The following is a 15772-nucleotide window of genomic DNA, read 5'->3' as shown; positions in this document are numbered from 1 at the left end:
AAGTGACGTCAGCTCGCCGGGCGGCCAACGGGCGCCGCGCATGTGGCGGGGTGAGAGGTGAAAGATCAGGCGGGGCGGCAGGAAGATGGCGGTGCGGGCGGCGGGCGCCGGGCGAGAGACGCGGACTCTGTGAGGCGCGCGAAGCGATGGCGCGGCGTGCGGCGCGCTGCGGCTGATAGGCGGCCGTCGCGGGCCGTGCGCGGAGCGCTCCCCATGAGCGCGGTGGGGGGCCTGGCGTGGCGCGCGCTGCACGCCCTGCTGCGCGCGTTGCTCTGCCTGCAGCGCGCGCTGCTGGCCGCGCCCCGCGCCTGGCTCCGGCGCCGCGCCGCCGCCTCCTGCGCCTTGCTGGGCCCCGCCGCGCGCGCCCTCGCCTTCCCCGGCGCGGCCCGAGGGGGCCGGCGGCCCGGTAGGAGGCGGCCCGGGGTTCGAGCGAGGGGCCGCGCGGACGGGCGGGCCCTGCAGAAGCTGCCGCTGCACGTGGGTCTGGTAGTGACCGAGGAGGAGCCGAGCTACGCGGACATGGCCAGCCTGGTGGTGTGGTGCATGGCGGTGGGCATCTCCTACGTCAGCGTCTACGACCACAACGGTGAGCGGCGGGAGTGCACCGTTATGGGGGGGAGGGAGGCAGGTTGGGTGGGCCCCGGGCGGCTCAGCTGGGGAGGGCGGCCCTGCCCACGGCAGCGATTGGGGTTGGGTGGGCTGCGAAGTCCCTTCCCTACGAACCGTTCTGTATCATTCAGCGCTTTCCTGTCGAGGAGGCGAAGCCAACTGTGTGATAATCTCAGCTGATGGATAATCTCTGAGACTGCAGAAGCCAGCAGCTGGGGAGGGCTAATCACATCCAAGGTGTGCTGTGCTGCTGCCCTCTCTAAGGACGAAGCTCCCTGCTGCTGATCTGGCAGTGCTTTTAATGCCTCTCGGAGATACTAGGGAAGACTAATGTTCAGCTGCTGTTTTGAGCCTCTTCTGAGGGCTGTCAAGAGATGTTATGCAGACTGGATTAGCTCTGTAGATCTATGAGCGTTTTGGGGTTGCTGTCTGCACTACGTGTCTTCTGGAGGTCCTTCAGGAAAAGCTCAGTAGTGCTTTCTGCTGAAGTAGGTGGCATCTGTTGTGGTCAAAGATATGAAACTTAGAGCTGTGGTTCCCTTACATTCATTATGTGTATGTGTGGTTTTAAAAACAACTGCCACTGATGTTGTTGTTGCATCTCTGGTCCGTCGTAGGTAATGCAAGATCCTAACTTTTGCTAAATCTTGTAAGGTCTTTCTAAGAAACTGGGCTTAACATCAGTCCCTTACCAGTTTAAATTGTCCTGTGTACAGCTGTTGCAGAACTTTGTTATGCTATGTTTCAGTGGAGAACACTTCCTCCTTTGAAGGTCAGAGAGTCTTCTAAATATTTGCGCAACACTTTGAGGACACAGTGCCTACTGGAAAGCCATTAGTGTGTTGATGGTTTTGCGCTCAGCTTCAAAAGAATGCAGTCAGAGGAAATGTTACAGAGCAAGCATTGGTACTATGCAAAAGTTTCCCTTTTGACCTCGAGGAGAACTTGATTGTATAGTCCTTATATTTTCTGTCAATCCTCAAGTAAATTATCTGCAGTGTTTCCCGATTTTGTGTACGTGTGTTTAATTTCTTTTTAGATCTCTGTGTTGTACTTCAAAACTATTTTCCTGAACTGAAGAACAAGTCCATCTGAAAGCTATATTTCTTGTTGCCATGGATTTTCATATTTGAATGGTTGCAGGGTGAACAACACGGTGGAGGGGCAGGCAATCATAAATATTGTCACTGAGGTCCTGTCTGTAAGGGTGAAACCAGCATTCAGCTTGTCTGTTTCCACTAATAGCAGAGTTACTTCTGCTTCTCTAGAACACGTGCTGAGATCCAGTCAGACCTGGGACTGACTGGTACAAGGCTGCGCGTGTGATAAACAGAAATGATGAGGCTGTCCTCTGAAGAGCAGTGTAGATGAAGTAACCCGGCAGAATGATTGTCAGCTGCTCATAAAAACTATTTTGAGTGGAGGTTAGCATGAGTGTAACTAATATATGGAAACAGTCAAAGTTGTGTGCTAATAAGCTTTATTAATTAGCTTAAGCTTGAAAATAGAGCGATGATATCATGACTCTGGATAAAAGATTTCTTCATCTAATAGCTAACTTTCTTAGTCCTTAGATGTCAGAATATACCAGTTTAATTATGAGCTTGAATTCCGATTTATTGGCACATAACTGATGAAGGCAAGCCTTAATCCACAGCAACTAAGTGGTCTAAATCATTAGCTATTGCCAGACTTCATACTTCATGAGGCAAGCCTGCTGTTATATATCCATGTTCTTTACGGATATTCAGTGCATTTTCTGGGATACCAGCCATGTCTGCTTTCTGCACAGAGCCTTTTAAATTGGTGTCAGTGAGTTCTGAGCAACTAGTCATTCAAATAGTTTGAGTACACATTTCTGGTAGTAGCAGATACATTGCTTTTCTCTTGGTGTTGAGCTCCTTACAGTGTCTGGATTGAGCATAGAGCACTTCCAAATAGGCCTGTAGCTATGTAAGACATTGTAGTACCCTGCAATCTGCAATCTTGTTGCTAAATGCAGTTCTGAACCATAGTGGTGTCTGGAACCCTCAGCAGTAGCATTAATAAGTGAAGGTGAAAAAAGACGTGTACAACTTGCTGTTATCATTAACAGAGGGTGAACTTCAGTTATGCTTTGCTTGTTATTATCTTAGGTGAGGGTACTTCTGGTATGCTGATCTGCTTCAGTGAGATCCTGTGCTCATACAGTTGTACTTACTATTGACTTAGCAAAAATGTGTTGTCATTGCCGCTGCTGGCTCTGGTGGAAAAGGAAACAAGGTGATTCCTTCTTCATTAGAGGTAGTGGAGTATGCTTGGGTTCCTCTTCCTTCACTGCTTTTGTGTAACAGTGAGAATCTGCTCATTAAAACAGAAGGCTTTGGTTACAGGAATGCTCTTTCACACTTGTGTTTCCTGGAAGGAAACATCTATTTCAGTTTTTTGTAGAAAGCTCATGTTAAAATGCAACCTGAACTGGACTGTCTACAGGAAAGTGTGACATTCTTCCAAGAGGAAGTACCAGATAAGCTGTTTGGTTTTTTTTATAGTAGTGAAATTCTGAGGTTTTCATAAACTAATTGAAGAGAAGATTGGTTCTGTATTCTTAGCTTTGCAAAATGAGTAACTCCACCCCAGCTGACCCAGGCATATTGCAACAACTGCTCTAGTAACTCTGAAGGCAACTTGGCTGAAGTTTGATGTTCTCATGGGCAATTACAAGAAAACTCAGTATGTTTATGAATACGTTGAACAATAATTGTAGAAACTCATCAGGTACTTGACTATCTTGTCTGAATCTGAAGGTCAGTAGTCTAAAAGGTTGAAGTAAGAGTGCATAATGCAGGAGGACTCCAAGATAAGTAACTGTCTTGTACTGTAATAAACATGGTGTGATATGATTTGCAGTACTCGGGTGTTTTTCCCAAGCTGGGCCAATAGTGGCATTCTTGTGGTGTCTCTGGTGGTTAGGGGCCTTTTTCTTTCTCCCACGTATCAAAATATTTTCCAAATATGCAGAAAAACTAATGAGGTTTATGGTGTGTCTTTGTGCCTGAGTTATCAAATTTAGATTAATTGAACTTTATTTAAATATAGGTTTTGCTCAAGGATTTGTTTTTGTAGACTTATGTCTTTCCAGTCGTATTCCTTGGTAGCAGCCAAGCCATGCTAGTAGAGATGTTATCTCAGAGGAAATAACTCAGCCTTCTCACACTTGAAGACCGCAACTACCTTTCACCATTGTTAAATGCTTTAAACTTCTTTTGTTATTTGCTGATGATAGGACACTGAGTGTTACTACTTTCCTGGAATAGTGTGGGACAAGGATAGAGCAATTTCAGGAGGCTTGCAGTCTCTTGGCATCTGAATGCTTTGGGTTCTTGAAGAGATGGATCTGGTTGGAGCGTTGTTAAAAGCCTCTAGTACTGCTGCGATGGACTTCAGTTTCTCTGTCCTGTGTTTAGCTTTCTGGGGAGCTGTTTTACTTCTGGCCGATTTTTCTTTAAGAAATTCTTTTAAATAATAAGGTACAGTAATAATAAAAAGAAATCATGTAATGAGCTGCAGACTAGGCCTTTAGGCTCTTCTTGATTATTTGGTAGTTTAGTTGGTCTGATTAACTTACAAAAGTGAGTATTTGGTGTATTTTCATGAAGAGGGAGTTGAGAATGTTGTGGCTTTGTGTCACTGGAGTGCATCTGTGTCACGTTGAATTTGCTGTGGGTTTTCTAATGCTGTGAAACTTGACATTCATCAACTGTTCTGGTGTTCATTATGTGGAGTCTCTGGACCGTGTGTTTAGTGTGGTCTAAAGCCAGTCTGTACATGATAACCTTGTAGGCAGAATGAAAATAGTAATGCTTTTTTTCTTGATTACTAGTGAATTCCTGCAGGGACATTCTGTACTAGAACAGGAACTGTGGGAGGAGTAGTCACTGAATTCTGATTCTGATTTCTTCCTGTTTTGCTATCTGTAGCTTTGGTGGCTCTAACTAGAATGAAATTAAGTGACTTCAACTGTTTTCAAACTTGGTATATTTCAGGACTTCTGGAATAGATGTCGTTTTCTTGTGCTCAGTATCCTGTAAGGTGCAATGTAATAACACAAACCTTATTTTCTTACGTTCAACTTTAACATGTTCAGTTTTGGGCCCGTTGCTACAAGACAGATGTGGAGGCCCTGGAGCTTGTCCAGAGAAGGGCAATGAAGCTGTGAGGGGTCTGGAGCATAAGTCTGAGAAGTGTCTGAGGGAACTTGAATTCTTTCCTGTGGAGAAGAGGAGGCTCTGGGGTGTGACTTTATTGCTCTCTACAGCTATTTGAAAGGATGTTGTGTTGAGGTGGGAATTGGCTGCTTTTCCTGTATAACTAGTGATAGGACTAGAGGGAATGGCCTCAAGTTGTACCAGTGAGATTCAGGTTGGACATCAGGAAAAACTCATTCTCTCAAAGAGTGGTTAGGTGCTCAAACAAGCTGCCTAGGGAGGCTGTGGAGTTGCTGTGTCCAAGAAACATCTAGATGTTGTACTAAAGGAAATGATTTAGCACAGAAATATTAGTGGTAGGTGACTAGTAGGACTGGATGATCTTGGAGGACTTTTCCAACCTGAGTGACTCTGATTTTTAAACTGCAGCCAGTGTGATCCAACACAAGGATGCAGGTTTTCATGTGTTAGAACAGTTTATTGAATGTATGTTTTATGAACTGAGTTATGAGTTTATATTTATCAAGCAGGTGATAGTTGCAGTTAGCCTGTTTTAAGTAAGCTGGCACTGAAAGAGTTGAGAAAGCAAATGACTGGGATGCTATGGAAATGTGTTCTTTCATAGGCTTAGGTGGTAAGGTTTTCTCTTGTAAGGAAGAGACAGAAGAAAGCAATCACAGGAGAAAAACTGTCTTGCTTTAAATAGTAGAGCAAATGAGAACGTTGAACAGTAAGATGCTACCAATCCATGGGCAGGTGTTAGTTTTGGCAGTCTGGCCTGACAGATGAGTGGCTGACACCACCTGGTGTTCTATATGACAGTGGTTTCTATGGTTTGACTTGTCTGAACTGATTTAGCATGTTTCTCGTACACCTGCAGACTTCTGCTTATACACTACATTGTCAGTCTCTAACCTTTAAATACTGCAATACCACAATTGACTGCAAATGGGCATGGCTTGTAACTATTCCAAAGCAGAGCAAAAGGTGTGGAATAGAAAAGAATCATGCGATGGAGGACTAATGCAGAAAGCTGAATGCTCTCGTTTGCCTCAGTTGTAGTGTGGCTGGGAACTAATGATCAGTGGTGTACTCATAGCTTGTGTTGTGAAAAGAAGAGGTATACCTAGAAATAGGTAACACATTCTCTGGTGAATTTCTTATGAACACAGGTTTTATACTCCATGGCTTTTGGAATGGTGATGCTTAAGTGTGTACGATCTTTGAAATACACATTTCTATGAGTTTGCTTTCAGAAACAAAGTAATAGTAGAATACAAATGTGAAACTTTCACTGCATCAGAAACAGGAATGCTGCATTCTTCCTTGCTTAACAGCAGACAGCGTTTTCAGTACTAGCTTGAACATATTTTCAAATAAACTTTATAAAACTGTACCTTGTAGACAATTTGATATTTGAGATCTTTTAAGGGAAGAGCAGCACGTGTCTGAACCACAGCCATATAAATTGATTTCTTCAAGTCATACGAGTGTTTGGTCCATGTGTCTTTCTGCTATACAATGCAGTGATAAGGACAAGTCTCTTGTGCATTAAGTGAGAAACAATGGTCAGGGGCAAGTTCTTAAATACCTCACTTAAAAAGCACTCAGCTACACTCTGAGCTTCAGGATCATCTCTGCAGGAGAAATGCAGGTGCATCAAGGATAATGGATCAGTTGGAATTCTGATTTGGAGGTCTTTCTCAGAAAGTTGTGCTAGAAATGCACAGTACAACTACAATAGCTTAGTTTGTTACACTGCTGCTCCCAGAATGAAACAGGATCCCGTTTTGAACAGCTGAATAAAGCAGGTGAGCTAAATGAGAGTAGAAGCAAAATGCTCGTGGTTCAAGTTTTCTAATGCTTCTGTCTATCAGGCTTTCTGCCTTACTGATATTTGTTCACTTCTCAATGTGAGATCAATTATAAGTATCATTAATGTATACAATGAAAGTTATTTTTTGCAGAAGATATTCAGGATGAGAAGAAAAACAGATGGATTTATCACCCATTAAGACATCTAATAAGTCTATATAAAACACTAACTACTAGTATAGTAAATGCATTGCATTTTCGTGTAGGGGTGAGGAAAAAAATACTAATGTATTATGATCCTAACTAATACATCTATGCTTGTTCAGACTACTCTGTGGAAACTGGTGTTTATAGCAGTTTCTAAACCTAGAATCAGGCTGAGGTGATAAACTGGAAGCATGACTGGAAGTTGTATGCAAGTTCAGTATTTCTTGAGTGGTAAGTTGATTGTGTGGACAGTTCTTAGACTGGCCTGCAGAAGTCCTTGCCATAGGATCTCTGAATGAAACTTAAGCTCTTGGTAACAACCCCTGAATCCAAATGATAAAAGCTGTATCAGTTCCTATGTAAATGTGCATTTACATTTCATTGTAAAGTAAATATTTAGGCATTAATGCTTAATTTTACTGTAATTTTAAGTTAGAAATAGCGTAGTGTAACTGAAAGCTAGAATTTTAGAACAGCAATCCAAGTGTGTTTGCTTAACCAAGTTTTTGTAGACTCCTGAACTCAAAAAGTGTCTATGATAAGTATGCAACTATGAAAAGACTGTGGGAACTGCATCAACTTATTGCGTGATATGCTTGTAAAATGCTCTTATTAAGAAACTGACATTGGCAATTGCATGAGTAGACAGTTGACCTGATGCACTGATTTAGTTGTCTTCTGGCTCAGTTTATGCTGAATTGCTTTGTTAGATTACAACTTTACTATATGCATGTAGTAAGTGAAAGCAGATGTCAGCAGTAAATCTACAGCAGTGTGGGGCTGAAAGGAAACTAGGTGTTATGGTGACATGATGGTCCTGTGCAGTTAGGATATTGCTGTCTCAAACTGTTGCTCAGCATGCTGAAGACAGCAAAGTGATCCTTGAGCCAACTCTTATGCAACTGTGAATTGCTACTTAAACCAGGCTGCGTAAAAGAGGAACAGAAGCACGTGAGAGTTGTCTCCTTGTATATGCTTTTGCAAGGTCACTGGAGTTAGTCATATGCAGGAGCATTTGCTTTCGATTCTTATCATACTTGTGCATTCCAGTTTGAAGCCAGTACTGACCATTTGATTTTCTTCCCCCAACACAGTGTCATATTTATTTTTATAGCACTCTGTAGTATACGGCTGACATGTAACTTTTTTTTTAAGGTATTTTCAAGAGGAATAATTCAAGACTGATGGATGAAATTTTAAAACAGGAGCAAGAACTCTTAGGATTAGACTGCTCCAAGTATACCGTGGAATTTGCAAATCAAGACAAAGCTGATCAAGGTAAGGTGAACTGAGAGTGGACAGAGACTAGTATGACTTAAGTAAAAGCAGAATTATGATCTATATACAACTAAAGCACTTTAGTATGTACTATGACCTTTTCCTTCATTAACACCTGATTATCAGAACACATAACATTCCTGGGTTAGTATTGAGCTTTCAGTATGATTGTGTTCATATAATTTGTGAGGTCCTGCTCTTCCCTGTGCCTAGGCATCATTACTGGATAGTACAGTCTTTATGTTAGCAAAACTTTTGTGCCAGTAATCCCTCTAATGCATCAGTGTAGCTCAGCTTTCCACTGCTTGAGTGAAATTGTTTTGTTGAGAGGAAGGGGAACTAATATTATGTTGGCGGTGTGTTCAGTTTTTCTGCAAACTTATGCTTTACCTCAGAGTTGGAAGGATGTGAGAGAGCAGAACTGCTGGTTATCATGTTAATGTGTAACAAGGAAGCAAAGGGCATACAGAATACTGATCTGTCAGTACTGGTATGTCAGTTTAAAGACTGTTTCTCTGTATGACAAATGGATCAAATATTCTCACGAATTTTTTTGTGGTGGCCTTTGATAGATTGAGTGTGGGTGTTCTGATGTGTCTTCAAAAGAACATAAAATACTGTTGTAAGCAGTTAGATTCATTACTGACATAGTGTTGTGTATTTTAATATTGTCTGCTTTGTATTTAACCCAGTTACTTTAAGCTGGGTTTAATACACTACTTATTTGTAGCCTCTAGCTTCCTTGGTAAATTTACCTCTTAGGTTCTTTATCCTGCCTCACAATAGCATAGGCATCCATGAGATTATGCCTGTGATTTAAGAGGCTATTTTACAACAATTACAGTTCAGTGGATAAATTCTGCTAGTGTTACATAGTTCCTACCTTCTCTGTATTAAGTAATCTTAGATCAGTGTTGCAGCATCACTTTTGGAGTGCTGTGGAAATTCTGTAATCATACTTGAGGAGAGCTGTAGGTTAATCCTATTGTCAAATGAATATTCAAAGTAGTTAAAGCACTTTCTTGTAAAGGATAAGAATTAGATCTTTCTACATTGCTTGCTGCACCCAGATCAGTAATTCAGTACCCAGTTCTTAGTGCTTTTCATGACCATGGTAGAACCTATACAGATGTCTCTGGAACAATTTGCATTTGAAGATTGACTTTCACTAAGCATTTCTCACAGGCCTCCTCAAAATAGTTGCTTTAGGCTTGGTTTTTAGCAATAGCAAATCCAGAAGTTTCTTGCAACTTCTTTAACAGCTGAGTGATGTATACTTAGGACTAGTTATACAATACGTGAAGTCATGTATTTTTTTGTCATACCCTGTGAATACTTAAAGCACATTTAAAACTGTATTTCTGTTACTTTTAAACTATGTTTTGTACTTTCAGTTTTAAATTGCCAATCTACATTGAAGGTGCTGTCTCCAGAAGATGGAAAAGCAGACATAGTAAAAGCTGCTCAGAACTTTTGTCAGTTGGTAGCACAACAGCAAAGAACATATACAGACCTGGATGTGAATGTGTTAGACAACTTGTTAAGTAGTAAGTATTATATAGTCCCTTGGGAGGAGGGAAACATTACACAACTGATAACTAATTTCACTTCTTATATACTTGCAACATGTATGTATCTTTGTATGTAGTCTATCAGAATAAGTTATGCTGAGGGCCATCAAACATGCTTAAAACTCTTGCTGTTTCGCTGCTTAGATCTCTTTAAAGAAAAAGCTCTGAAGGAAACACTAAGCTAAGTTGGAGAGTCTCATTTTCACAGAATTCATAAGCTTTGTGTGATGTTCTGGAAAAAGTACTTCTGGGATAAGCTGAAACTAGACTTACAAGTAAGATTAACTTCTTGCAGGCTAGCATGCTGCAAGCCTAGGTATGAGTGGTGAGTCTTTACAGATTTAGTTACAGGAATTAAAGCTGCCTAACTGTTGGCCCCGAGTTGAATGCAAATAACAGGGTACTTGCTGATCCTTTGCTGCTGTGTAACCCATGTCAGTTATCTCCATTGCTAATTCATGCAGATTACTGGTGCTCTGCACTGAGGTTGCATGGCTACTTGCAATAGGTGTGAAAAGGGCAGGGCTGCCTCCATTGCCTATGAGGGAGGAACAGCATTGTGCTAAGGAGCTGGAGTACTTGTTCAGCTTCTCTGGATGATCAGTGAATGTGAAATGCAACTGGCTTCAGGTTAGGCAAGCTGTGTGCCTGATACGCTGTTACAGTGTGGCTTTCATTAATTGGAGTCTAGAGAGACTTTCCTCTTCCCTCCCTTGTTCCCCAAACAAGTGATCAGCTGAGTTGTAGAATGGATCCACTGCAGTGCAATGGGAGTTCAGACCCTTTAGTCTTAATCCCAACTAAATTTTCACTTTTGAAGCATATGGCATCTTATCTTACAGTAGTGGAGTTATTAAATGGGTGTTTAGCATGACCCCTGAGGAAGTAACTTAGATATCTAGCCTGTTATGCCCAAAGGAAATCTAAGAAAGTGGATAATTGCTTCTGTAGATCAGTCTCTCTTCTTGAAGAACTGCCAATGATACCCATATACATATTCTGGCCATTAATGCTGAAGTAGAGTTTATCAAACACTTGTTGCTGATCTACTATCCTTGCATGTGTCTATTGTTCAAGTAATGCATGATAGCTGAGCACAGAAAAATCTACAGTTTTAACAGACTAAAAATCTAAACTTTCAAAACGCGTTGACTGTGTGGCTTGTAACTAAAGATAATATCTATGAGTCCTGCTTACTAATCTGCTTGTTTTTAATGTCTAAGACAGTTGGAAAAATTAGTCTTCTATGACTGACTTAGTTCACAAAACTACTCATTTTTAGTTGTCATGTTTAGTTTCAGTGTATTCTCAGTTGCAAGGTATTGAACACAAATGCCTGAGTTGCTGATTTTAAATCCAGAAGGAATTCTGGAGAACAGTACTTAAATAGCAATAATCCTAGAGCTTTTATTCAGGAGAATTTTGTAAGCTTCTGATTTCTCACATGTTCATTTAAGTATGTGATAATATAGTTTTTCTTATAACTTCCTCATGTAGAATGTGCTTATTGAAGTCTGGTTCTAAAGTGATGGGGTTCTGACTTGCATGGTTTTTTAGGTTCTTTGTTCTTGCTTGAATTCTTACAGCCTAAGTTTTCTTCAGTGCTGAGAACAAGCTACATCTACAAGCTTTCTTTCAGAAAAGTAGCTGCCAGCTCTGTTCTAGAATCATAGAATCACTCAGGTTGGAAAAGACCTTAAAGATTGAGTCCAACCACGACCTAACCATACTACCTGAACTCTAACAACCCTCTGCTAAATCATGTCCCTGAGCACCATATCCGATAAAACCTCTACTTGCTGTCTCTATTTCCAGTAATGAATATAGTGATGATACTGATCAAGTTGGACCAGTCAATCTATGTGGAGAAGTGGTGATATCAGCTTTACAAATTCACTCATGTTTCCCTCATAAAACTCCTGACTTAAGAGGGATGTTGTGAGATTTTTTTCTTGTGTCTGAGCCTTCTTGCCTCCTCATGAATTCTGCTCCAAGTCCTTCTGTCTTTTGTGTGCTGAACTTGAAGACTGCTTTCCTTCTGCTCTGAGGGAGTTTTCACATGCAAAGTATCTGTAGTGTTGATGCATTTAGGTAGAGAAATGGATGCAGGGTAGAAAGCACAGTACTGTATTTAAATAGGCTGTTCTGACAGTAATACTACACACTGTTCATTTTCCTTCTTCAGATAGGAGCCAGAAGGAAATATTAGAATTAACTGGGCTCTCTGAAGGTCTTTTCCTGTTTGAAAAAGTCATTGCAGTGTTGGAAGATCCTGCTGCTGAACTGACCAGCTGAGGAGTACTCAGCTTCTGAATCAGCTGATGAGTAAAGCTGTCCACTTCCACCAGAATCCCCACTTCTAAGTATTTGCTGCTTCCCTGTTTCATACTAACATACTAGCTTACCAATAAATAAGCAGCTTCAGCTTTATACTTCTGTTCTCTTTTAGATAAGCTCTAAACTGTGGCTTTAGTGGAAATGCTTAGGGAATGCTTGAGGAAAATAGCTTGTCTCTGACAAACAGTTTATTGTTGTGATGATTCAGTGAGGAGGGAGGATATGAACTTCTTTGAAATCTTCAGCTTCAATTCTAGAACAGAGGTAGAGGGGAAGAAATCATATGAGACCTTAGTTTTGTTTTGTTCTTCCTGATGTTAAGTTCCTCTAAGTTTAAGCTAATATGTTTTTAAAAAAAAAAAATCTGAAGAGCAAGTAGGCAGCATTTAATTTTGTCATCTGCTAAAGGTAAGAATTACACAGTGCAAGCACTCTTTCAGTTAAGTTGTGGAATTAGGATAGTAGGAAGGGCAACAGGAAATATCATGGAGTAATCATTGCTTATAGCAGCATCAGAGCAAAGTAGGATTATGACTACTAAAATGCTTTTTGAGGTGAGCATGAAGAACAGTTTACCTTTTTAGTCTCCTTTTAGTGTAGTACTGTTTTCCACATGTTGCCTTAATAAATTTGCTGAAATTAGCAGAGAAAGCTGGACTAAGACTGTTCATTCTAAGCATGTTGCCCATCTGTCAGTTCTAGTCTGTAATATTTCAGGTGTGACGAATTGTACAGAAGGGGCCACTGTTGTCTTCCTTGAAAGGTCAGTAGGGAGCTCCCAGGGTGAACAAGACAGCAAGCTACTGAAGATTTAATTAGCTTTTCTTACAATGGGGAAAATTCCAAATATGTAAACTGTAGTACTTGGTCTTCAGCTTTTTGGAGAGTGATATTTACTATCTTGAACAGCTGTTTATATGCCCAGTTCCGGAGACTGGGTATAGATAATAAAATCAGAGTGCGGATTAGACAATAGTGGCTAAGGTTTTAGAATGTGGTTAAGAGTGTGAGTGCCTAGTGAACTGTGTCATGTGGTCATGCCCTGGGTGGATCATGTCTGCTTACTAACAAGAGGAATAAGGCATTTTTTTTTCTCATTCTAACTAGGAAGATGCCAACTGCAACAGTTTGTTTGAAACTTTTGTAGTAAAAATTTTTACATGTCTGTGCAACTGTTCTGAGCAATCAGGCAATTAATCTGGCAGTACTTCTTAAAAAGATTGGTTTTTTTAATGAAATGTCCTTAAGGTTTTTTTTGTTAGTGGCTCTCTTACTGCACTTGACAGTAAATTCACATAGTTAAGACTACAGTAAGTATGTGTTGGGATGTAATATGTTCTACTCTATTAAAATCAAGTTTGCCAAGACAAAGCTAAAACAGGTCAGCTTTTAACAGCACTGTTATGGTTTGCTGTTATTTAAAACAATCTAACTGTTCCCATCAGCACCTTACCAAGTATCTGAAAACTAAAAGCATTCAATTACAAAGCAGATGCCTTGAGACTTAAACAAATCTTCTGGGGAGTTTGACAAAACCTAATTTAATTTGTTCTTACAGGTACAAGTGGATTTCCAGATCCTGATTTAGTCTTGAAGTTTGGTCCTGTGGACAGCACATTAGGGTTCCTTCCCTGGCACATCAGACTAACAGAGATCATGTGAGTAATCTATAATTCCTGAGGAAACAGATTGAAATAATATCTAGCTGAAGAAGTCTCTGTGACCTACCTAACAGAAAGAGCTCTAAGAGAAAACATGTTTAGATAAAAATATCCAGAACTTGATGTCAGAGTTTGAGTTATTAAATGAGAACCTGTCAAATACTTCCTGCATTGTTGCTACTTCAGTCGTGGTGAGGCAACAGCAAACTTCTGTTATCTTTTTATTCTCTGTGATCTGATCCAAGTTCAGTTGGAGTTCCTTACATTATCCTATCAGGGAAACTAGGTGATGCCTCTGGATTGCTATTCATCTTTAACAATTAAACTGACTGTAGTTGCTGTATTTCTTAAGTCTGAGAGCATTTATAAGGGTACTGAAAAACATGTCTGGACAGAACTGTTTCTCCAACTTTTGCACAATGTGAAAGTGCCTTCTGTAATTTAATGGGCAGGTTTCAATTGAAAGGGTGGCAGAATACTGACAGCAACTTAATTACTATGGAGTTGCATGAGGGCTACAGTATTGAGAAACTCCACCATGTTGCAAAGACAATAGCTTGCTTTCAGTAGACTGGCCAGCCATATCAATCATTGATATTTATAAAAGCTTATTAACATCTTCTATCTTGCTTTCTCAGTTCTTTGCCTTCCCACCAGAACATCAGCTATGAAGACTTTTTCTCTGCCCTCCATCGCTATGCAGCCTGTGAGCAACGCTGGGGAAAGTGACTTTTGGTTGAGCACACTGAGTTGTGCTTTCCATGGAAAGGAATTTATGTCTGTTTACAACCACCTGTGACCCATAAGTCTGGTTCATAGTCCTTTCTTAATTTATCAACAAATTCAATAAAGTGTCTTACCTTTCTAAAGAGTCTGTGTGAATGTGTGAGAATCTGTGGGGAAGGGGAAATCTGCAGGTTTGCTTTATCATAAGACATTTATTGCAATTAAAGCTTAATAGACCTGAATTGCCATCACTTTTTTGTCCTATGACCAGAAGAGCATGCAAGAATTTGTGTGAAATTCACAGGAGAATGTGGGTAAGAATATTATCCCCTTTGAAGGTTCATGTCCCTCAGCTTTATTTCTTACTAGTTCTTCATGGTCAGAATTTCAGAGCCAATCACCTGATTATTTTGTATTTACTATGTAATGTTTAAATTTTAGAAGCCTGTATTGGTTCTGTTAAAGACTTAAGACTGCTACTTAGCTGTCAGGGCTAAGTCAGTGGTAGCTCTAGAAGTGTGAGAAGGTTCTATTAAAGAAGAATGGAAGCTTCTGTGGTAAGTGGATTAGGCAGTATGAATTGCAGAAACACCAATGTTGGAAAAGACCTACAAGATCTTCCAGTCCAACCATCAGTGGTATGCTTATTAATGCTTATACTATGCTTTCTTAAAAAAAGAGATAAAAGTGAAAAAGCAAAATACTCCTACAGCTTTGGGTGATATTTCTATCATCAGGCCCATTTTTCTATGGGGAATAAGTATAGACGTAATTCCACATAGAATTCTAGCCTAAATTGACAAGCTGGCTAAGGCTCTGGGATCACCTGTGGGGGAAAAATATCTGAAAACATGCTAGGTCAACTTCTGCAGCTGCTGCCATTTGTTTGTTGTGTCTGTGTACCCAGAAGAGAAGTGCTGAAGCCTTCTGTTAGGTTTATTTTGAGCTGTGAATTAGAAGCTTGAATAGTGTTTCACAACAAATGAGAAGGTCAAATAAAGCTGCACTAACAAACAGTACCTCAGGTCTGAGAACATAGCTAGAAACACTAGCTAAGGAGTCTTCATTGTGGAATGTCTTATTCTAGTTATTCTGCATACTGAAAGTGCTTGGAAGTTAAGTCGTTGTAGCAGCATTTGGATGAAGCAGTATCTTCAGAGCTGTTATTTGGACGTAAACATGAATATTTCAACCTTCTGGCCAGCATGCTAAGAACTGCTAGATGCTTTGTTCTAGAAGTTTTTTTTTTCCTTTACCTCTCCCCTTTTGGAAATGAGCCTGTATCTGTTTCCTTCAGGATATATCTGTCATCAGAAGGAAAAACTTCCTGGGGGAATTGCAAGACTTTAAAATACACTGTTTGGCAAGGAAAGAAACCTAA

At 40.5% G+C, this 15772-nt stretch overlaps 1 protein-coding gene across 1 annotated transcript; it reads left to right on the top strand.

Moving 5' to 3' along the window:
• Nucleotides 1–21: 21 nt before the first annotated feature.
• NUS1 (NUS1 dehydrodolichyl diphosphate synthase subunit) lies at nt 22–14536 on the top strand. The gene is made up of 5 exons (XM_031610877.2): nt 22–586; nt 7974–8096; nt 9491–9643; nt 13563–13662; nt 14304–14536. Exons 1-5 carry the CDS (start codon nt 214–216, stop codon nt 14392–14394), a joined length of 840 nt encoding a protein of 279 aa, XP_031466737.1. The 5' UTR covers nt 22–213; the 3' UTR covers nt 14395–14536.
• Nucleotides 14537–15772: the final 1236 nt, after the last annotated feature.

Source organism: Phasianus colchicus, chromosome 2 (genome assembly GCF_987193195.1).
Source record: "Phasianus colchicus chromosome 2, bPhaCol1.hap1.1, whole genome shotgun sequence".
NCBI classification, from domain to species: Eukaryota; Metazoa; Chordata; class Aves; order Galliformes; family Phasianidae; genus Phasianus; species Phasianus colchicus.
This window is presented reverse-complemented; position numbering and strand designations above follow the sequence as displayed.